Source organism: Malurus melanocephalus, unplaced genomic scaffold (genome assembly GCF_030028575.1).
Source record: "Malurus melanocephalus ecotype Western Australia unplaced genomic scaffold, MMel_1.1 scaffold_102, whole genome shotgun sequence".
In the NCBI taxonomy this organism is placed as follows: Eukaryota; Metazoa; Chordata; class Aves; order Passeriformes; family Maluridae; genus Malurus; species Malurus melanocephalus.
In genome coordinates, this window is record NW_026623334.1 from 942914 (window position 1) to 966689 (window position 23776).

The 23776-nt window shown below is 38.3% G+C and overlaps 1 protein-coding gene across 1 annotated transcript; it reads left to right on the top strand.

Annotated features, from left to right (window-relative positions):
- The first annotated feature begins 3658 nt into the window (after positions 1–3658).
- Positions 3659–23675, top strand: DGCR8 (DGCR8 microprocessor complex subunit). Its single transcript, XM_057369069.1, has 14 exons — positions 3659–3798; positions 9609–10607; positions 11024–11186; positions 12348–12490; positions 13183–13465; positions 15047–15244; positions 15766–15867; positions 16436–16534; positions 16937–17019; positions 18081–18181; positions 18625–18731; positions 18934–19061; positions 19387–19500; positions 19842–23675. Exons 2-14 carry the CDS (start codon positions 9885–9887, stop codon positions 19923–19925), a joined length of 2328 nt encoding a protein of 775 aa, XP_057225052.1. The 5' UTR covers positions 3659–3798; positions 9609–9884; the 3' UTR covers positions 19926–23675.
- Positions 23676–23776: the final 101 nt, after the last annotated feature.

Genomic DNA, 23776 nt, shown 5'->3' on the forward strand with positions numbered 1-23776 from the left:
ATGTTGTATCACCATCTTYGCAATACGGCAGTTGCAAATTTTTCTGTTTTCTGTAGCAATATATTGTGCCAGTCAAGTCTGAGTTCTCTCTTGCTGTAATGTGCATGAGTTTAGACTGGCAAAGCAATTCCGGGATGGCAGTAGCATAAAAAACAACTCTAGCAGCACAACTGTGCTTTCAGAACCGTAATTTATTTGGCCTCTGTCAGGGAAAACAAAGGTACTGACATTTATGGTTTTGCTCATGTAAGTGCAACTACACCTGGATTTTTGACACCAAAGATTATGCTCCTGATTCACGTCTCTGTGTGCTTCCAGCCATATATAAGTCCAAGCTAAGGGATTGGAGCAACAGCTTCTTAGCTGTAGTTCACACCAAGTGTGTACAGCAGAGTGTGCTTTGTTATCACAGCTTTAAGTTAGAAACATCAAGGTGTATAATGGCTCACAAGAAAAATCACCGTGCAGCAGCAGTTGAGGAACAGGCAGAATGTCTGAAGTAGGTTTCAGTGCAATACTTCTACAACTGTGAAGTGACTAAGACTGACTTGGAGGGGTGGTTTAACTGGTAGAGGTGCATGATGTGCAAACAGCCACGAGGCTGATTCAGAGGATTTTTTTTTCAGTTTATAAACAGCAGATAAATACTGCCTATTTCAGGGTTCAGCAGTTCAACGGTCTGAACTATTTGGATGATAAAGGGCCTATATAGAAAGCAAAGAAGAAGATTAGCATTCTGTCCCAGATGGATATTATTTATTTTTTTTCTCTAATATTCCCCCTGAATAAATTGAGTATATTTAGGAATGCAGGATTTTCAGCCATTAGAACAGGTTCTATGTGTGAAGAAAAAGTAAGGGACGTCTCAACCACCGTAGGATAACACCAATCCAGGTCCARCTGGCAATTCCTTCTAAATGGTTTGTGCAGTCCAGTTTCTAATGTGAAGGTCACTTGGTTACCTACAAATTGGCGTCTGTTGTTTTAATTTCCAGATCTGAATGTAAAGCTGTTACTTTTTATTTGACCTCTTGGACATCATACGCCACTGTAAATAATACTGCCTTTAGAAAAATGTCTGCATTAGTGGCCAAAATACTGCCAGCAGTCTGAAATTTGGGAGAACCAGTCAGCTGAAGTTTTTCCAACAGGAATGTCAGAAGTTATATGTGCTTTTGTGGACAACACAATTTAGGTTTTGTTGGATTTGTGAATGGTGAGAACAAGATCAGTAATTCTGTGGTATAGTTGAGCCAAAGGATGTGTCTCTTTCAATTATTTTTTGTAGAAATCAATCACCTCTTTTGACATTAGAGAACAGATCTGAGATTGCTCATGGGGTCCTTTTGACATCTTTCTATGGCTGTGAAGTGATGACTGACAGAGATTAGATTGAGGGGAGCAGATTTCAGMAAAAAGTGAAAGACACGTAATGCAACCAAATACCAGTTTACCAGTGCCAAAAAAAAAAGTAAAAAGCTGCAATGCAATTTATTTTACTGAAGTTAAAGTAGTGCAGGCTGAGAAAACCTTGTCCTGCAGTAGCTTTTACTGTTGGAACAGTGCAGAATATGCTGCAGTTACTGACATAGGAAGAGTATGAAAAAGCCACTGGCTCCACCTAATTTTCATTCTGATGAATGCAGCCTGTTCATATTGGGAAGCTCATAGTTTTGTCTATATAGGCTTGATTCCTGTATTTTGTGTTGACAGCAGTAGTTTCTGTCCAGCCTTCGATATCTTGTATGTGAAAATCTCCTTGTCATTAGGAGCTGGTTTTTTTATTAATGATACTTTGTGGTATTATGGTTAATCCTGATGGCACCATGCAGGTGGATCTGGACACTTCTAATTCAAAAGTGGAAGATTTTTCTGCATGTTTGACAAGTCTTTCATTGGAATTCCAGGTGATGCAAATTTTCAGGTGAATTTGCACCTCATTAAACACAGCGGATCAGATTTACTTCTCCACAGGTCATATCAACCATCTGGATTAAAAATTTAACCTCAATTTGAGCACTGTTTTGATGAAAACATTGTTTTGTTAATAGATTATTATTTTGTTTATAAAAAGTTAAAAGTCTACTTCCCTGTAGTGTCAGTTTCTCAAAGAATCAGCTGTTGCACCATTTTAGTCATAGTATTATGGTTCTCTGATATCAGATGCACAATGGAAAAGCTAAAAATGGTTATTCTTYTCATTTTTAAAGCTGTACAGGCATTTTAATTCCCCAACTCTGTGCAACAATCTGTGTGTGTGCGCCTCATCTGATCTAACTGAAGCATTACTGTTCACATACAAAAAACAAATGGAACTTATTTTCTGAAGTATGTGATCTTACTGCGATAGTTCAGTTACACAGTCTCATAAATGGGATGCCAATGAGTCACAATACTTGTATTTTCATAGGCCCTTTGAAAAGGACTATCTTCTGTCCCAGTGTTATTAGCAATTTGAGGTGACCTGACCCAGCAAATGCCAACATCARCGCAAGCTCTTTACTTAATTGTGAGGTTTTTTTTTCCCTCAGCTTTGACAGTTGAAGTGTGATGTGAGTGGTTGTTGTGCAAACCGTGGGTGTTTATTAAATGCGCGTTCTGAAGTGGTTTGTTTTAACATTAATAAAAGCAGTCATAATTTTAAAATCACTRAAATAATGGCTTGAATGCAGAAGCCTATTATGAGGAATTAAAAATTAGAAGCTGCTTTTAGTTGAAACTGCGTTAGGTTTTTGAAGGCAGCTTGCAAAGATTTAAAGCAGTTTCAGTAACCTGATTGTTGTGTGTTCACATTGTACTGTAACATTATGACCACATTATCACTCTGTCATTAGATGTGTTGGTCCATCGAGGAAGAGATGGAAAGGCCTAACGGGTCTTCTGTGTAAATTCTAAGTGTTTTATTAAAATATTACTTATTATCTTTCTAGCAGTATTTGGGGACCTCAAAGACATGAGATCAGTGAAATGTTAGAAAAAGATTTTTCTAATATTTCAYTGACATTACATATGAAACAAACATAAACATACTTTTGATGACAAACCCAGGATACATTATCACACTATTTTGTGTCTGATGTTAATTTCAAACCAGAGTAACAGTGAAGGGCAAAAGAAGCAGCCGTCTGTGTATCAATAAAAGCTCTATATTGCTCGCAAATTATAAAGTRAGAGAGCAAATTAAAGCGGCAAATGTTAACACTTTAGAAGTGATTTTCATAAAYTGTGTAAGGTGTTTTCAATAATTATTTAAGAATTGTGTCTAAACACTACGGTCAGATTCAGACTTGTTCTGTAAACTGCTTGGTGCAGAGCATGAAAAATGGCCCTACTTGGATATATCCTTTTCAGGTAAATCAAGTCTTGAAGCAGTAATGCTGTAGTTTTGTTGCTTAAAGGYACAAAACAGCGTTCGCAAGGAAAAGTGCCCGTTTTTTGTAGCGGGTCCGTACAGTGGGAAAAGCCCCCAGTGGCGCCCGGGCCACACAAAGGATCCGCCCGCCGCGCCATGCCCGGGCTGTGAGGGCGGGCGCCTCTCGCGTYYCTATTGGCGGAGCGGGGTGAYGGACACRGGAATCCACCAATGGCAGCCGGCATTTCGAATCGCTGAGCGCAGACGCCRTGAGCGCCATTGGCTGGGCGCGCGCGGGATCCCGCCCCCACGGAGCGGAGGGGCCCAGCGCAGGCGTTTAAAGATGGCGGCGGCGCSGAGTGCGGGACGGCGATCGTGAGGCGGCTGGACTCGCCCCCACCCGCAGCCCCGGCAAAGGAGCGGCGGGACCGCCGGGGATGGCCCAGGTGGGTGCGGACCCCGCGGGGCGACGGGCRGGGCGGGCCTGCGCGGGCACCAACCCCTCCGCCCCACAGGCCGCGGCGCCAGCGGGCCCGCCACGCTCGTGCCGCCTGACGGCGCGGCCCCCGGGCGCGGAGCCCAGAGGAGCCTCTCCCCGAGCATCGACATCCCAGCGCTGGAGCTGGAAGGGGCTGCCTGCCCGACCAGTGTTGCCATGCGGCGCTTCCCCTGCGCCCGGCCTGAGCGGCCTCTGCTCAGAGCTGCTGTTGTGTTTTGTTTTGTTCAGGGTTTTCCTTCGGTTGCTTTGGTTTTGTGGTTTTGGGTTCGATTTTTTTTTTTTTTTTTTTTTTCGCCCACCCCCAGCCCCGTCCCTATTCGCCTCGCCGTGGGGTTGTGTTCAGGATGGTGGAAGGGAAGGAAGCGCCATGTCTGTACCCTCTCCTCGTCGGGGGTGATGGGAAGTTACCGACTCCGGCGGTTCCTTCMCCGTGTCTCCTGTTCGTGTGTGTCTGGGTGAACGGAGGCACGGGAGGGTTTCGCCGGACGCAACCCTTTGTACGGGGGACAGGAGCGTGTCGCGGCTCCTGAGCAAAGTTAGGAAGGAAAGGCACCAGCGTGTGTGCGGGCGCACAGCGACTTTTTTAGTTCTGGTACTGTGTCTGTAACTCAGGATTCTTCCTCGTGTGTTGTTTCTGCTAGTAGCGAATGATGTCGTTCAACCTCTGAAAGATTGATTGTCCCAGCTTTCTTCACCTTTTTTTTTTTTTTTTTTTTTTTTTTTTTTTTTTTTTTTTTTTTTTTTTTTTTTTGGAAACAGTTGGTTCTTTTGCACCTCCTTTCCTTACGCTTTGGGTTTGTCTGCAAAGTTTGTTTGCCTGCTGAGACCTGAAAATCCAGGCGTTGCTCGCCCATAAACTGGATTTTGGTGAACACATTAAATTTCTTTATTCTGTTAGGTTGCGAGTTAGAGGTCTTGGAATTCGGTCTCTTATTTTTCTTCTGTGATTTGAGCAGTTGTTATCTCTGTTTAGGTAATTAAACCTAACAGTTCTTGATTTTAATTCGAGCGACGCAACTCCTCATCCAGTTTTTGGGCATCTCCTTTTGATTATCAGGATTGTTTTGCTTTTTTAGAGAAAGGGAAGGGAATTTGGTTCCTTATCTGTTTTGGTTTTCTTTACAAGTAAGAAGCTTGCCTGTGATGTGAAAGAATAGTTTTTCTCCTTCCGAGGCTTTGATTTTCACCTTTTTTTTTTTTTTTTGTAAATCACTTTCTTGTCTTGCAGAATTAATCAAACTGTCTAAACCCTGCCAGAAAACTGGTCAAGCTCTAAAAGCCTCTGTTGTTTTGCCATTTCTGAGGGTGCCTTTCCAAAATTATGTCCTCTGTTTGTTCTGAAATGGGATGAAGTGTTAGAAGTTATTGAGTCTTGTTAGAAGCAAGAAGTTATTGAGTCTTGTCTGTATTTGCCACTAACGTTATTGTTGAGCCCTGGCTGCATTTTCTTAAACTTCCTTGAAGACTGATTTACACAAAGTGGTTGTTTCATTCCRAATCAATTTTAACTCTAAAGCTGATAATGGGGAGAGAAACATGTTCTTACATGTAATAGTTATCTTAAAGAATATTTTCTTTTGTCACTTCCTGTTCTGGTTTAAAGAAAATAAATTCAGTCTCTTTAAGTTTTGTTTTGGGGTTTTTTTTTTGAGCAGTGGTAATAAATAGGATGAACTTATTTCTAGAGCAGTATGTATTGAAAAGACACACTAGGTATAATAAAAAGAAGGTAGATGACTCTGAGTGGGGAATCACTTTGACAGGGGTTAATGGCTCTTGAATCAAGATCAGTGCCTCATAAATTCAGATCTGAGTTGCCATTGGGGGTTGAAGGGTGAAGAGGAGGTCTTTGTATTTGGTGTAGTAAATGAGGAGAGTTTTGCTGTTCTTTTGGAGGTCCAGTGAATATGAAGTAAGCGTTTCTGACACAGTGACATTAAAAAGTCATAAAAGTGGCATTTTGAAGAGAGAGTGCATGGTATGCTGTTGCTAACTGCACCTACAGGTATTTGTAAAGAAAAAAAAGTTTTTTATTAAACTAATTTCTGCACTGCTGAAGCAAAGAGAATTTTTCCTTGAGTTTGGGCAACACTGGTTACAAATTTTAAGATTCTGTTTTTTTTCTGCCTTGAAAAATCATACCCTTTTCTCTATGAATGTCTCTCCTATCCTTTTCCTGTCTAATTGTGGGAATGGGCAGTGGTACTTACTAAACAGAGAAGGAGTTTTTTTTTCCTTTCTGCTTTCAAAGGACATCTGTAAGACAACTAGGCTAAGATTACTCTGCTTTTTTTAGGAGTTGTATAGTTTGCTATGTTATATTTGTATGGCACCCCTGTATCTGTATTGTTGAGTGTACTTTGTGACAGGAAACTTTTAAAAATGATCAGCTAAAATAGGAGTAAGGAGTTAAAAATGTGGAAGTCCCATGTATTGGTGATCTGCAGAACATGAGCTGTGCACTTATGTTTTCAGTGTTTTGTACTGCCTGGTGCAGCTGCCAATGGTGTTCTGTCTCTTTGGAAGGAATCCTTATGGAAAATGTTAATGGAGCTTGGTGGAGCCTTTGGAGACTAAAATCTGTTATTTCAGGACAATTTAATTAAGGATGACAATAAGCAAACTGACGTAACCTGGTTTGCTGAGCCTGCTTGTGTGTGGCAGTTATGTTCCCTTATCTAAGGCCTGTATGGCWGTTTGTACCCTGCAGGCTCATCTAACTCATCCTTTTGCATTTCCTCCCTTCTATCAGGCTTTTGAAATACCTGATAGCTCAGTGGTTTTGTTCATTCTGGTTTTTTTCCCAGCCCCTGATATAAAAGGCATATTGTAATTTCAGCTGGCAGAGRAGTAGCTGGGAATTGGACCCCTGTTCCTCTGCCTGGCTTTTTGTGGCTTATAGGCAGGTATTGTAGCCCAGTGTAATGGTAGAGCTGCTGTTGTCTACAATCAAAAGAGAAAAAAAACCCTTGCAACAGTGTTAGAATGGTAACAAACACACTTTATTTGAAAGCTTCAGAGTGTCATGGTGGTGATGGGCACACCTAGTACGATATGGTTAATTAATTAGGAAATCTAACAGGTACATCCAGTAGGAGATTCMGTTTCCCCAGTAACCCACCCTTGGAGTTGGTCCAAGGGTTCTAATCCCCACTTCTYACTATGTCTTATTGTAGGTCCCCTGCTTAAAATGAGATTAAACAATATTTCAGGAATGTGTTTAGAAGGTCTGCTTATTGTTCTGAAATCTAAGAGAAAGGGTAGGAAAAGTACTAGCATTAGTTAAGGAGCTGTATAACTATATTGTAATAGTCTACAGAGTTATGAATATATGAAACATGTATACAAAGAAAAAATCTTTTTGGCATCACTGCAGACTGTTATCTTACCCAAGGATGTGGCAAGTTCATGGCTAGAAATGGCTCCTTTCAACCCATCTTGGTCTAGTACTTTCCTGACCACAATGTGTGTCCTGAGGAGCAGACAATCACTGGCAGGGATTTGCTATTCATCGTTCAGCTATTCATTGCTTCATGGCCAGCAGGAAAGGGAGGACAACAAGAATTTAATTGTTAGCAGTGCTTGAATGGAAAAACAAGACATCTTTCCTGTAAAGAGCAGAGGTGTTGAATCAGTGAACTACCAAATCTGGGCAGGTAAAGGTTAAATTCCTATGTTTTGACATTGGTGGTGTCAAAATATGCTGTAGTATAGGATCAGGATGTGTATCAGGGATCTGAAAATGGCATTCACGATCGTGTCTTATGCCTTGTCAAAAGAAAGTGTCTAGTTGGACCAGGTAGCTCCTTGAACACAAGACAGTGTTTTGCTCTTTCRAATTCTAGAATGCAGATTTCAGTATTTCATTTCTGTGTGAATTACTTATGCTTGCTCTTTTCAGGAGTCTTTAGAAGACTCTTTAGGATGGAAAAATTAAATGAGTTAGGCATTTAGTTTCCAGGAGTTGCTGAATTCATGCTGTGACTTTTGATCCTTTTGTTCCGAATTAAGACRCTAATGATTCACTTCAAAGAACTTAATAATTTGTCATTCACTTTTTTTCTTTTTTCATCTGAAGATGAGAAAGTGTATTAGACAAATAYATTTCTAGGGGTGTTCTTTGCAAGATTTTGTGTTTCAGAATCYGTTGAAAGATGAAGGAATTGTTCATTGCTGAGATCAATGCATGGTCATCCTGTAGATGGAATGGAATGGAATGGATTTAAGTACATAGAAGTGCTTGTCTTAGTGGTGAATTAGCCATTTTTTAATCTGAAATTTAATGTGTTGGTATCAGAGAGGATGGGATTGTTTCAGAATTCTTATCAGTCTTTTTCCTTAGTGATTTGATAATGCATATCAAACTCTGCATGTTGGATATGTCGCAATTTTGAATATGTTTTAAAAARCCCTAGACATCAAAGAGCCATCACAAAACATGAACTCCTCTGCTGCCCCAGCAAAACTTGCTTTGTTGCCAAATTGGAGTTTGCTCTATTACTTATTATGCTTTCTTCCAGCTTCCAGGTAGGTAACTTCTGTATGTTGTTGAATTTTAATTGATCCCAATAWAACTTCTGATTCCCAGCTTCCTGCCTTGCCCCATTTGATGTTTGGATATAGCTGTTGGTTTGTTCTGCGTGGGCTGGTGTAGAGATGCGTGGAAGGATTAAACTTGGTTTCTCTAAGTCCCTCATGACAGCCCAGACTTTTTGCTCTGCTGCCTTCAAAGTTACACAGTAACAGAAAGATCTAGGAGTTTGCCTTTCCAGAATACTTGGGTGGACCTTTTCTGCCACCTAGGAGTGCTTTGAACAGTAGATTAAGCCGGCTCACTGTCTGGGGCAGAGCAGCAGTGCTTCATTTCTAGCTTGTAGGGAGCCTAGTTCAGGCTGGCGTGGAGGGACTTGGAGAAACCAAAATAAACAGGTAAGAAATTATGCTTCTTTTCCCTGGGTGCTTATGGTCCTGCCAGATGACAAAAGTATGATTGACAAAGCCATCATAGACAGGGCAGAAAGAACCCCCTAGTGTGAAAAATGAACCCTGAACAAACACTGCCCATCCCCTGTAAAATTCCCAGGCTAAATTCCTAAACCTTTGGCTTCTAAATACCTTCCAAAATTAATTTGGGCWTTAATGCTAAGCTTTGATGCTGTGTATGTGGACCTGTGTTCCTCGGACATAATGAATAAATAGTTCCATAACAGTGCAAAATGCAAGATCAAATGTCTAATATCAGGTTATCTAGAGAGTAGTTTCCTGTGAGATTGTAGTAAAATGTGAGATTTCAAAAATAGCTGATTACTTAAACTTTGAAAAGTTGTGACSATAGTCTTTAAAATCTTGTTGGTTTTACAGATTGTTTTAAACTGTAAGTTAATTATCCTTTCTGATGTATGGGTAAGTATGGCTTGAATACCAGGTTGTTTCAAATTTTGGGAGACCCTCCCCAGAATGCAGTTTTTAGTCTGTCATGCTCAATGCCTTGCCTGCTAACCAAGCAGAGATAGTCAACTAAACATAAGGGCAGCTGTGTTTGCAAATTCTTGTGCTGGTGTACAGTTCGAGCAGTGAAACCACTATAGKTTCAGCCTCATTCAAAATGGTATCTGGGTACTCTGCTTCTCTTTCTGTAAAAGTGTCACTTTTCTGCTTGAAATTTATGCTGGAAGGAGTGACATATTTTCTTTCTGCCTGGGATACTATTTCCATTTTTTTCCAGTGACAATTTTTTCGTTTTGTTTCCTCTTGTAGGTTGAAAGAAGAAAAGGAGACCAGCTTGCCCAGTGAAGATGCAGTCTTAGTCTTCAGCTATTTAAGCTGAATGCATTGTGATTTCCAATAATTGAGACAGTGATTCTGAAAGCTGTCTACATTAATGAAAAGAACAATGTAGTCAGCTTAACTGAATCATCAGTGTTGCATATTGAATAGAACATGATAAACCAATCCTGATGGACTTATGCATGTTAGGAATATAGASAAACATTTATTAAAGCATTGTTTTTTTTTAAAACAGTAGTTTTAAAAATGGAGAACTATGAAAATGTACCACCCCTCCCTAAAGAACCTGCAAGAGAAATGAATGTGGAGAATCACACTTGTCCCCCACCTCTGCCGCCCAACGAACAGCCTCCACCACCTCCCCTGCAAACGTCCAGTGACGCAGAGGTAATGGACGTTGGCTCTGGTGGTGATGGACAGTCAGATACCCCTGCTGGGGACACGCACAGTCTCTGCAGAACACAGCTGCTCACAAAGGGATCTGCCTGCTACAAAAGTCGTCTTATCATAGACCCCAACAGTAGTGACCAAAGCCCRAGAACTGCTCGTCATGCACCGTCAGTTCGAAAGTTCACCCCAGATCTTAAGTTACTGAAGGATGTGAAGATTAGTGTTAGCTTTACAGAAAGCTGCAAAAGCAAAGATAGGAAAGTTCTGTACACTGGAGTTGAGCAGGATTATAAGGCAGATACAGAGTTTGGTATTAATAATGTCAATGGGGATTTGCATGTTTGTCCTTTCGGTGGTAGTAATGGTAAAGCTGTAGGGATAGGGGGTGAAAGTGATGACAAGAAGGATGATGAAAATGATATTGATCAGGAAAAGAGAGTGGAATTTGCAGTTCTGGATGAGCTAGAAGACTTTACCGACAATTTGATGGAAATAGATGAAGAAGGAGGAGGGTTCACATCTAAAGCAATCGTTCAAAGAGATAAAGTGGATGAAGARACCTTGAATTTCTCATATGAGGTAAGTAAATCCATGGGTTTTTKCTGGGTCAGAGATTTCCAAGTGGCTAGAAAAAATATGCAAAGAATCTCTTCTAGAAGTTTGCAGTACATGGGCAGAATTTTCAGAGACCCAGCTTTGTCTGAGAACTTCGGTAAACTGTTTTGGTCAAACTTAGGAATTGTGTGGCAGCTTCTACAGTTTTCTGTAAAAATGGCATTTGAAGTCTTATCACACAATTGCAGTTCATTTTATTATGAAGATTCTAAGTTCTCACAAACTTATTTTCTTATTTTTCAGTCCTTTTTACTGGAATCATTGGAAGTTGCTAGTTTGTCTGTATGGAAGTGCATATTAAAAATGTCTGCTTTCTCTTTGCAAGGGAAAAGGGAGGTTGGTAGACCCACAAGGATAGTGTCTGATGAAGTCTCTTTCAGGATGACTTTGATAATGATGTGGATGCTCTGCTGGAAGAGGGTCTTCGAGCACCCAAAACAAGGAGACTAGATAATGAGAAATATGGTGGTGAAAGTGATCACCAGTCTGATGGAGAGACAAGTGTGCAGCCAATGATGACCAAAATTAAAACTGTACTGAAGAGTAAGTTCATGTGCATTTAATAACCGTAGATCTGTGTATGGCTTCTGTCTGTAGACCAAAAGTATATCAACAAGCAAGGTTGATAGCAGTGCAAGTGAAATCATTAATATGTTGSAGAATTTTATAGTTTGGTGGCTTCTTCCTGTGGAATATGATTTTTCACATTTCTAAACAGTAGCATTGATTTTTGGTTTTGATCAGTTGTATGTAAKAAGAATGTATTTTAGTGTGTGGATTTGTGAAAAATAATGAAGAAAGTTACCTCAGTGGTGGGGAGATGAACAAGGGTGATCTGGGGCTTTGTTTCTGGTCATTCTGGTCTTTTTCCTGCTTCAGTTACATAACTTCTGCTGTTGAAATTACCCCATGTGAGGACTCTATGCATGCAATCTAGGTTAAAAATAATAACTAAAAAAGTCAGTGGCTTACGTATATCCAGTTTCATTGTATAAATGTTAGAAACTACTAATAAAGAAGAGCTGAGAACACAAACCCATCCWGAAGAACGTAACTGAAAATATTCAGAATTAAAATTGAAACTCGTACTAGAGGAGTATTTTACAGCTTTACTATATTCTGAAATAGAAAACCAAATAACTTTTCACTCAAAAATTATATAGTAACAGAGGCTTTCTGAAAAGRTGCCAGGAGGCTTTCAGAAAAGATGAATGGTCTCTGATTTGTGATTTAGAGAGACATGAGACCTTGGCTTAGAGATGGGCTCTTTGCTGGCTGTTTGGGTCTGTGAGTCTGGTGATGTCTCGATGCAAATTTATTCCTCAGTGTCAAGTGAAAAAACTTTAATAGAAAAAGAAGCTGTTTCTGGAGCAAGTATGACTTTTCCACTAATTACAGTRGTGCTTGCGATAAGTACAAAAAGACTAAAGAGAGTTCAGTGATGAAACAAAAAATGAATCTATATAAAAATTATTGCTACTATTGTCTTTCGTTGAGAACATCATGGATTTTGTAATTTTGCAGGATTTAGTCTGGATAGAAGCAGGTACCTTGATATTAAAACAATATCTCTCTACAGAGGTTTTTAATCTTGTTGCAGTGCCTTTTTATTCTTTGGGACAGAAAAAGCAATAAATAAAAACCTGGCTTCTATTTCTCTTCTAAGCAGTCTATCCAAGTTTAAAGCCATTATTTGCTTTAAAGGTCGTGGCCGCCCTCCTACAGAGCCTTTGCCAGATGGATGGATCATGACATTCCATAACTCGGGCATTCCTGTATATCTGCACAGAGAATCTAGAGTTGTTACCTGGTCTAGACCTTATTTTTTGGGAACAGGAAGCATAAGGGTGAGAGCTGTCAATTACTTAAATACTTACTAAGATTAAAAAATTAGTTGTGTTCCTGCAAGCCGCTGAATATTTTCCTACTTTGGCAGGCTTGTTTCCAGTGTTTGAATTAAGATCCTTGAAAAATAAGCTTTTGTTTCTGAAAATCTGATATTTTTCTTAGGTGCTTTGTTTTTCTGTTTGGGCAGTTCAAGTGAATGAGATGGTCTTGTTTGGTGCCTTCAGTTTTCTAGTATGGCTGCAAAATCTGGGTTTTATTCCACCATGAAATATATGTAGGGACCATTTATTTGTGGCTATAAACCAGTCTGAGCTGTGGTTTATGGTCCACATTTGAAGAAGTAAGGATATTGCATTCGTGAACCCAAGAAATCTGTAGAAATTGGATTTAATGCCATGGGCTTATATCCCAAGAAAGCCCAATGGATGTTATGAAAGCATGTAGTATTTGCATATAGCTGAACAGATTGTAGTTTGGGTCTGAACCAGCAGGTTTGTGTCAGTGTTACAGTGTGAAGATCCCACAGGAGTGACCCTGCTCAGCTCTTGATAGAATGGGTTTGCTGACTGATGAGGAGCTTGAGCCTAGACTGAATAGAAGTAGCTTCCATCTTGGTTGCATTTTGGGGTTTGAATTTTGCTTTTGGTGACCTTGAGATACTGAAATGTTCTGTATTATTTTGTATTTACAGAAACATGATCCTCCCCTTAGTAGCATTCCCTGCTTTCATTACAAAAAAATGAAGGAAAATGAGGAAAGGGAACAAAACAATGACATAACCCCAAATGGGGAAGTATCACCTGTAAAGCACCTAGATAAATCCTCAGAACTGGACTGCCAAACAGAAGAACCAGATTCCACTGCTGCTGATTCTGGGCCTTTAGATGACAAGGACTCCTCGGGGGGAGATGCAGCACAAGGAGCTTTGGGACAAGTTAAGGCCAAAGTTGAAGTATGTAAAGATGAATCTGTAGGTATGTATGGAAAGTGGAATCTTTTCTTGAGTTGAGTAATGGCATTTGGGAAGTTTTATTTCAGACTTGGCCTACTGAATTGTAGTCTTGTGTGAGACCAAATGGTCAGTTATTAGATCCAGTATTAGAAATCAATTCTGATTTCAACAGGAAGAGAAACATAACAATGAATAATTTTGCTGAAGTCCTGAGACGCTACATGGAAAAATTTTACTCAAAAAAGTGAACATTTTGGTAATTTAGTCCTGTAGACTTTATCTCAGCATATGAATCTATTACATCAATTTGTAAGTTTGCTGTTGTCACATGTGTTTGTGTGTCTTCTTCAAATAGGCTTTTCAATGCAGTCTCTGTATTGGCTGAATTACATCTATTTTTCAGGATGATCTCTTAAGATAAATGATGTAGTTTAAACTATATTTCTGTATTTGCACAAGTCTGATAGACAAAGTCATGCAAATATAATTGTGCTCATACAAAGGGGTGTGATTTATGCAAATCTGATAGCTTTTACACAAAAAGTTGTCTGAAGATGTCATGCCAAAGTCACCACCTAACAGAGAGGAACTTGGAGAGAAAGCTCATTTGTTACTAATCACATCTGCATACCTGAGTCCCATCCATRTACATTTCTGCTGCTCAGAATATTGATATGGATCATCAGCTGCCATTTGTCTTTGTAGTGCTCAGACATAAAACTTGTCCTTGTCATTACATGTGTCACGTCCAGTCCAAAAACCCTGCCAAAAGTTGTTAAAAAAAMCCCAAATCATTAATATTTAGCAGCAAAATTAAATCCAGTAARCACTTATTTTTCTACATGCAGTTCACCTGTTTATCTCTCTCTTTAAATAGGATCTGTTCTATATTACTGAAAAAAAGATACTGAGTGATCAAGTATAAGCGTGGCTTGCATTTGGAATTCCTTGTGGAAGGAAACAGTTCCAGCAGCTTGCTTTTGTTTGTTTACATCTGTGGATGCTACTCTTAATTCTGCAGATATAATCAGCAAAAATATCCTATAAAGGAGAAGCAACTGTACTACAAGGGGGCAATCTTAGTGTATGTGAATGTAATGTGTTAAATTCTGCATAGAGGCAGCAGATACTCATGGAGTTCATGGAACATCACTGCACAGTGTTTCATGGTACACTGCATAATAAATAGGCCACAACAGTTGGGTTTGGCTTCAGGGAGCTGAGGCTGAAAGAATAACAACTGTACTCAGTATGTACCTTGCTTCAGGTAAAGGGAAGGTGCAGTGATGTTGAAGCAGAACAGTTACTGGTGTTTTGTTACAAATTGTGTTGGGCATTAATGCTGGCTAGGGATTAGTAAAATTGTCAAGTGACAGAGTAAAATGGTGTTTTGTTTTATTTTGTTTTCTGGTTCACACAGATGTTTTGCATTTGATCTTATAAAAGGAAAACTTAAAATTACTTCTGTTCGTCCAATACAAGATCTTAACCTTTTGCTCTTAGTCTAAGGAAATAATTATAGCACGTTTAAATCAGTGGAAATAGAGAACTTAATGCTTGTTTCGTGGTAGAGCAGGGAGAGTAACATGATTGTGTCTCTCAGATCTGGAAGATTTTAGACGCTATCTTGAAAAGCGTTTTGACTTCGAACAAGTGACSGTAAAAAAATTCCGGACCTGGGCCGAGCGACGCCAGTTCAACCGGGAGATGAAGCGCAAGCAGGCCGAGTCCGAGCGGCCCATCCTGCCTGCCAACCAGAAACTCATCACCCTGTCTGTGCAGGATGCACCTATAAAGAAAGGTTGGCTGATTACCTGTAGTTCAAATAGTCTCTGTCAAACTAATTGAAGTTCTAAGCTTGACTGAAATTTTTTTAAATCCTGGAATAAGTCCACTTTATTGCTGAGTGATTCTGATTTGCACGTTTAAGGTCTGCGTGCCCGTTGTTTTGTCTCTCCTAACATGTGTTTAGGAGTAAATTAGAGGATTTGTAATTGATGTTAGCTGCCAAAAATGCTGTGTGTGGAGGTCCAGAGGCTGTGAGACTGCAAACATTGAACACAGAATGTTTGATTTAGCTCATAATTGGTGCACTTACAGTTGTTGATASAAATTTTTCAGACTTGCATATCAATACCTTTTCAGTGAAGTTGGACTTGGAGGTCCTAATTACCTGTGCCTGATTCAACAGCAGTGCATTTAATTTGATCAAGCACTTATCCCTTGAAGTTGTCATTTATTTATTGGTTTRTTTGTAACAGAAATCATCTTTCAAAGACTGGAACTAATTAGCTTSTTCCCTTCCTCCTGTCTTTTTTGTAGAGTTTGTCATTAATCCCAATGGGAAGTCTGAAGTTTGCATCTTGCATGAATATATGCAACGAGTCCTWAAGGTTCGCCCTGTTTACAATTTCTTTGAATGTGGTAAGTCTGTTTTCTTWAACAACTTTATCCTGGTTTTGGTGCTTAATCAAGAATCCAGAAATGTTGCATAAATGATGCATATATGGAAAATATAACTGGAATCAAGTTGATATGGGGTTTTTATCCCAAAGTGGTATAATGTATGTTTCATTAATTCTTGCTTTTGCTGTTTGGTTTGGGKTTTTTTTGAGGGTATCTTATAATTATTCAGAATTATASTATTTCTGTATATGTGTTACATAATGCAACTGAATTTTCAGTATTAGAATSTGTAGCTCTTGTATTCACACCATGATGCAAAAACTTTGGAATTAATGTTTGAATTCTGGCAGATTACCAGTGATCTCTTGAAATCTGTAAGTTCTTTATTTGGAAGAATGAAGTATATGGTGYTAAGTCTGTTAATGGAAAACTCTGTTAGTTAAACAGTTTTTCCATCTGCATTAAGAATAAACAATTKTCATCCCTCTTAAGTTGAAATGAAGAAGAAAACAGATCTTCATAGTGGTGATATTTCATGTACATTGGGGAGTTCCGAAAAGCTTTCTTTTCTTTCCTCCATTTTCAGAGAACCCAAGTGAACCTTTTGGAGCCTCAGTGATTATTGATGGAGTAACTTATGGGGCAGGAACTGCCAGCAGTAAAAAACTTGCCAAGAATAAAGCTGGTAATGTTTTTTCTTTCTTACTACCAACTGCTGAATTGTTTATCTGTTTGCTTTTTGTACCATTCTGGGCTTCTGAGGGCCACASTGATACATTGCAAGGGTTTGGCTGTAAACTGCGGGGTGATGACAACTCTTCAGTTTTAGGTCTTAAAGGCTCTGTGTAATTTTTAAAATGAGACAGAAATATTTGGGTTTTTTCCTTTTGTAGTCACTTGTAAAAAGTAGTTTCTTCTTACTGTAGTAAGTTATGAGACTTAAATGATCAAGTTGAACAAGTAGAACTTTCTTTYCCTTGAAAAGTGTAAGTGAATAAATTTCTTACCAGAAGAAAATGCCTCTCAGTTTCTAGAGAAATTTTTGTTTGAAATAAACCTAATCAAGATGTTTAATCACTTTCTGCAGCTCGAGCTACACTGGAAATCCTTATTCCCGACTTTGTTAAACAGACCTCTGAGGAGAAGCCCAAAGACAGTCAAGAACTTGAGGTACTTTGCTCATCCTTCCTGGCTGTTGTTCATTTGAGTTTGTTTTTAAAATCTTGCACAATTAATACCTACTGAAAATAATGAAGATTGTTTCCTCAGTCAAATGGAAATGCAAAATTCTTCATTTAGAGCAGAATCCTATGGCATTTTCTCATTGGAATAGATCAGAAAATTTCCTCTGATGCAGAGAACTATTGTTCTTTATTGAACTTACTGGAGACCTGAGATGTTCCAAGGCACCAGACTGCACCATCCTGCCTTCCAGAGTCCCCTGGTTGATGGCAGGAAAAGTTCAGAGCTAAATGCTGTTGGGTTTTGTGTGATTATCTTAGGATGCTAAGTAAGAGGTGTTCAGRCTTCTGAGATGTTTTTATTACCATGTAGTGAAATCTCATTGTTTAGGCAGTGACATTTGAGAATATCTAAGGACAAATTTCTTTAAGAAAAGATTGGTTCTATATTCTCAGGTAGTGGGAGAAATAAATAGCTCGTTGATCAGTCCTGCCATTAGTAAGGATTAAAAGAAAACTCAGTGATCAGACTGAAAGGAATGTTTTCTAAAATTAATTGATATACAGAATGAGTTCTTTGCACCTTGCTTTAACTTAGAACTRTATTATACTGCCCTGCACTACTGAAATGGTCATTCAGAAAATGCAGAYGATTTTTTTCCATTCTTTTAAAATAAAATACAAAATGTACCTATAGCTGTGCTGTTTTCTTWTATTAAATTGCATCATTTTGGTAAATAGAATTTCATAATTAGTTAAATAAAATAACCTTGTCCTGAGGGAGAAATTATGATAAAGAATTTATAAGATTGTCATTTTTATGTACATATTGAATAATGTAAGATTGGTTAAAATTTGTTTGCAAATGTATGATTACGTGTGACAGTTTTAATGATGTTGCTTTTGATCCATTATGGATTTAAAAACATTTCTACTGTACTAAGTACAGAGCAACAGAAGTTGTTTAATGTAGCAGAGGTGAAATTAGGGCTTAAGGACAGCAAGTTTTACTTGTACAAAGCACAATAACCCTTTCCAATTCCTTTGTAGTATTTTAACCATATCAGTATTGAGGACTCACGGGTATATGAACTCACCAGTAAAGCTGGACTGTTGTCTCCATATCAGATTCTCCATGAGTGCCTTAAAAGGTGAGGCTGCAGCACGAGGCCCAGTGTGTGGTGTGCAGGTGTGTGGTGTGCAGGTGTTGGCTCAGGACACGTTGTTTGCTTGGTTGCAGGTGTTTGTCAGTGCCCTGGGGTGTTTGTGGGCTGGCTGAGCTGCTGTGTTCTCTGAGAGATGTGGAGGGGACTAACCTGGTTAATGCTGAGTTCTCTTGAATTCCTRTTTGCTGTTTATGCCTCTTTGGAGATCAGGATGTAGTTGTTGGACAAATGTATTTTGTTTTCTTTCATACAGGCTTTTTTTTGTTCAATTCAAGTTACTGATCTAAAAAACACTCTTTGTTAATTAATATCTTGACATTTATTATTAATAGATTTAACTTTGCTGCAGTGACTGTCARAGATAACTAACCACTTCAGTTGTTTGTAGTTTTACTTGGTGTGTGATCTTGATTGTGTTTGTGCTTAAGAAACCACGGAATGGGTGATACATCCATAAAATTTGAAGTGATTCCTGGGAAAAATCAGAAGAGTGAATATGTCATGACTTGTGGCAAGCACACAGTGCGAGGCTGGTGTAAGTACAATTGTTGTGACATCTGAATCTCTTCCCTTTCTCCTTTGCTGTCCATTCTCGGGCTGTTTGTTCAGCCAGTGAGCTCATTTGCTTATTCTGCTCCTCTCAGGTATTTCAGTTTTCACTAACACAAGTGAATATTTGTGGCTGTCTCATTATGTAATGTGCTGATATTGACACACTTCCATGGTTATTTTTACAGGCAAAAATAAAAGAGTGGGGAAGCAATTGGCTTCTCAGAAAATCCTTCAGCTCCTGCATCCACATGTGAAAAATTGGGGCTCTCTCTTGCGAATGTATGGCAGAGAGAATAGCAAGCTGGTTAAACAGGTGAGCATGCTTTTGTTTGATTAGAACATACTCTGTGATTGGAGTTTTGCTTTTGGATTTTTCTGAATTTGTAAATTTAGTTGAAACAAAGCTTTAAGGTACCAAGATTTCATTGACAGTAAAAATTGTGTTGATCTGGCATCTTCCAGGTCAAAATTTAAGAACCTATTTAATACTTAACATTTAACTTACTCATTGAAACAGATGTTACTTCTTAACTGCAACTATCTACAGACTAAACTACAGACTACACCTTGCTCCATGTATATTAATTTTTTTTCATTAAACAAGTTGATCAGTTGTTGCTTATGGTTCTGCTGAATAGGAAACTTCTGATAGAAGTGTGATAGAACTTCAGCAGTATGCCAAAAAGAACAAGCCAAATCTGCACATCCTGAACAAGTTACAGGAAGAAATGAAAAAACTGGCACAGGAAAGAGTAAGTATATGTTCATATGTATTTACAAACAGCATGAATGTCATGGGTCACATGTACCAATGGTTTTTTTTTGCTTATTTTACACAGTATTTTAAGTAAGGAGAGGTCTTCAAAGCTTGACTGAAAGTTTACTTGTAGAGAGATTTTCATTCTCTCTTTTAAACTAGCTTATAACTTGATTGTACCTAGTTCTGTATTTATTTCAACATTAGCCCCAATTAGCCTTTTGCAACAATTGACACAAGTTTGGCTAAAATTGTTCCAAATTTTAACTGAACTAATTTATGATTATATTCTCTTTATGACTGTGTGGTGGGGGTTGTTTCATGTTTTTTTTTTAGGAGGAAACCCGAAAGAAACCCAAGATGACAGTAGTGGAATCAGCTCARCCTGGTAGTGAACCTCTCTGTACTGTTGATGTGTAATGAGAAAACATGCAAGTGGGGAGCAATAACACAAATGGAGGAACTAGATTTTCAACAATTATTTAAAAATTGTTTGCTGCAGAATGCAAGATAACTTGTAAAATCCAAGCTGCTTCAGTTATGCATTGTTCTTTTTGCATCATCAGGGCAATATTACTTTTTCCTAGTTTCTTTTTCGTTGGTTTTTTTTCCTTGTTTAATACCTCTGAGATATGTACGTTTAAAGAATTGATCATAAAGATCTCTACTGGGGCAAATGCACAGATGAYAGGCATGTTCACACAGGATAAAACCAATCAAGCACTTTTTCCTGGAAAGCCATCCATGTTGTTTGAAATGGATGTATTTTAAGTAAGAAATTCAGAATATCTATGTACAGGTTGAAGCTGATATTATATATATACACATTCATATATATGTATATATAAAAGAAATATATGTACATCTTCTTGTATGAACATGCCTAAAACTATTTTTGTGAAAAGTTTTGTTGCATTTCAGCACATAATAATATGCACTGATAAGACACTTTGGTGACAAATACAGGAAAGTGATGAGCAATGTTTCTAATGCCATAGGATTAGGCCAGTAATGCTGTTTCTTTTTGTTTTGTTTCTTGTCTCCTGCCAGGCTTAGTTATTTGAGATTACAGGACGCAGACTTTGTTATTACTTGAAAAGAACAAGAATACCTGGTAGTGTTAAGAGTAACAGGTTGGATAWCCAGAATTACAGGGGTTTATTTTARATGAAAAAGCCTGTGTTAGTTTACAGACCAGTTGAACAGGGAAAAAAGGCCCCACTCATATGATTAAAATAAAAACTGTAATTTGAAAGGCTGTTTTCAAAGCTTGGAGCCAAAATGCAGCTGATGATGGTTGATAGTCTGAATATATTTTGCCAATGACTTTCCACTCCCTTTTCCCAGCAATAAAACAATTTCTCATTTGTTTGGTGTCAGATTGCATCTGACTTGRTCAATTAAGTCTTAATTAATTTGCACCATAAAAGCAAAGAATTTAGGAAAAAATCAACATAACCCTTAAGTCTGACTGCAGCAATTCAGGTTTTTTTATGAAGTTTTGTTTTTACTTTTTTAATTCCATTTTTAATTTTTAAAGAAAATGTGTAACTTCTGCAATGAAAGTTAGAATGTAGATTTGSAATATGACATAGAGTAATAAGTAGAATGAGACCATAACCAGTTATACTCAGAAAATCACAAATATGCAACTACTCTAATACAATCCTGGCAAACAGGCAGTACTCACTGTGTCATCTGAGGCTTTGTTAAGCCAAACACAGAAATCGTGTGGCTGTAGGAAAGCACTRCTTTGTGGGTTTTGTTCTTCATATGGGGGCCACTGGGGGACTGCAGGAAGTCTTCTCTTGGAACCATTTTTTGRTTTGGTCTTAAAGAGAGTGAAAACCAAGCTGGTGGCAGGGCTGCAATGATTTATCCAGGGGCTGCACTGCTCCATTTTTACACTCCTCCTCTTCCTCCTGCTGGGAATGAAAGGTCAGTTCCCTGCACCTGCTGGAGCTCCTGGTACTTACTTTGACAGAGACCAGGGAGCTTGAGGGGTTTTTTTTTAGTTTTGTTTTTATTATGATTTTGGTGTGGTTTTGTTTTTTAATTTACCATRTTACATAGAGAGTGCTGCAGTATATTGAATTTAGTGCCTAATGGATTTAAAAAATGTTGGCATCAGTATTGTAAGACCTCCTTTTAACATCTTATTACTTTGGAAATATGTTGATTTTAATTTATATTTCAAACTAATGGTCTCTAATGTGTTGCATATAATGTTTGTGGTTAAACAGGAGGAGTCATGGAGTCTACCTGTTTCTGTGTTTAAATTGTATGCTTGGAGGTCTCTGCAAATATGAATCCACCCATTTTTTATTATTATATTTAGCTTTTTAGTTCCATGAGCTGTAATCCTGTTACAACAGGATACGGGTAGTTGGAAGATGATATATAAACTATTATTTAAAGAAGTGGCCTGTCTAAAAGAAAAAGGAAAAAAAAGACAAAAAAACACTGCCTCTGCTTTTTTTTTGTATAGCTTTAATAAATCTCCATCTTTTGAAGGGTATATAATATTGGTGCAGTAGTGACAAGCAGTGATTGCTGTTTGTCTCTTTTTGTTGTTTTTATTGGGACTTTTCAGTTTGTTTTCATAAAGAYAGGGCTTGTATCTTCTATGCCTAAATGTATTACTCTTAGATAGGTTTTATTTCCGCTTGTGTTTTCAGCAGAAAAATCTGTACTTGGATGGCACTGTAAAAGACAAATCACCCTTGTAGACCTTTTTATTTTTCTGAAACCAGAATGTCAATGCATTTGCAGGTCACCTGCAGAATATCCACAGATGCCTCACTTACCAATTTGTTTTCATTAATTTTAAGAGGATTGCTGTATTACCTCAGTCTGCCACTATCAGAATCACAAGGTGACCATTGCCCTTAATGAAAACATCCAGAGATTTCATTGTGAACCAAAGCCTAGAACGTATATTATGCATTCTAAACAAAAACAAACAGAAAAAGATGGTATTAGACCTTGCTGCAGCCTTTAACTGGAGAGATGTCCAGAAAATAGCGCAATAACTGCTGGAACAAACAACGTAACTGCTGTTTATGTCATTGTGAAGTATTCTTGTGTTTTAATGTTTACTATTGTTTGGAGTGTAAYAGTCTTGCATTTGCACATAAGCACGAGCTGCTGTGATAGAGGATAGATCATTGCATTAACTTCAGCTTCTGCATGAACACTTACAGTGTGATTCAAGATGTATGCTAAACTTGTCTTGTAACTCTTGTGTGTTTTCTAGGTAATYGGCTGTAAAGGTTTAGATCTGATTGTATGAATGCATAAAACTGCTGCTTTTGTCACTKATACTTGTTATTTATCCCTTCTATATCCAGGGGAAGATGGGTATTTTTATAGGGATGGAGTGTATTTTTAAGAACTGTTCCATCCTTTGGGGATTAGACAGTTTTTGCTTTGCATATTATGTGCTTCTCGACAAAAGTGTGGTATATTGACTTCAAGGATTAAATTCGTGTGCATTCAAATCTTCATGGTACTGACGGAGAATTTACTGTGACTTCCAGTTACTAGTCAGATGCTACCTACTGAAACACCAGTCATCAGCTTTTTTTGACATATTTATTAGACAAAAACTGATTAATTAGTTGGGTACTCAGAAGTTTGGAAAGACTATTATGCATAAACTTAACTGTTGTATGTAAACTTCCATTCTCCTGTGATGCTGTTAGGCTTTATACAAATATATTTGTAACGTCCAAGTATTTAAAAGCATCATGATTATCTTACTAATTCCCTAAGCTGTACTTTGGTTCTGGAGTGAAATTCAGGAAGTGATAGCCTCCTAACTTTCTATGGGAAGAAATATGAAGTGCAAGAAGCCATGCTGTTATTAACCAAATAAAATTATCAATGACAGTATTTCAACGTGTTTCTGAGAAAGTGGGAAAACAACACAAAATTCATCCTTCTTGCCCCAGCAGGTAACAATGGTTGCTGTTTGAGTTGTGTTGGGTGCAGTTGCTTGGTGCCAGTGCTAAATTGGTACAACTATAAAGCCTCATTTTCACTGAGCCTCTGCTTGCTTTTTTTCTGCACAATCATGTAATCCTCTGTGTTCGGTCTTTGAGTACTACATGTGTATTTTTCAGACAATTAGTTTGGAGCAATAAAGTTTGATATTATAAAATGTGCCAGTGTGATCAGTATTGTCACATAGCTTAAGCATATCTAGAGACAGGAACTCTTATTCCTCAAATCCTGTAGGTATTTTTAAAGAGAAATCAGATCAGTGSAGG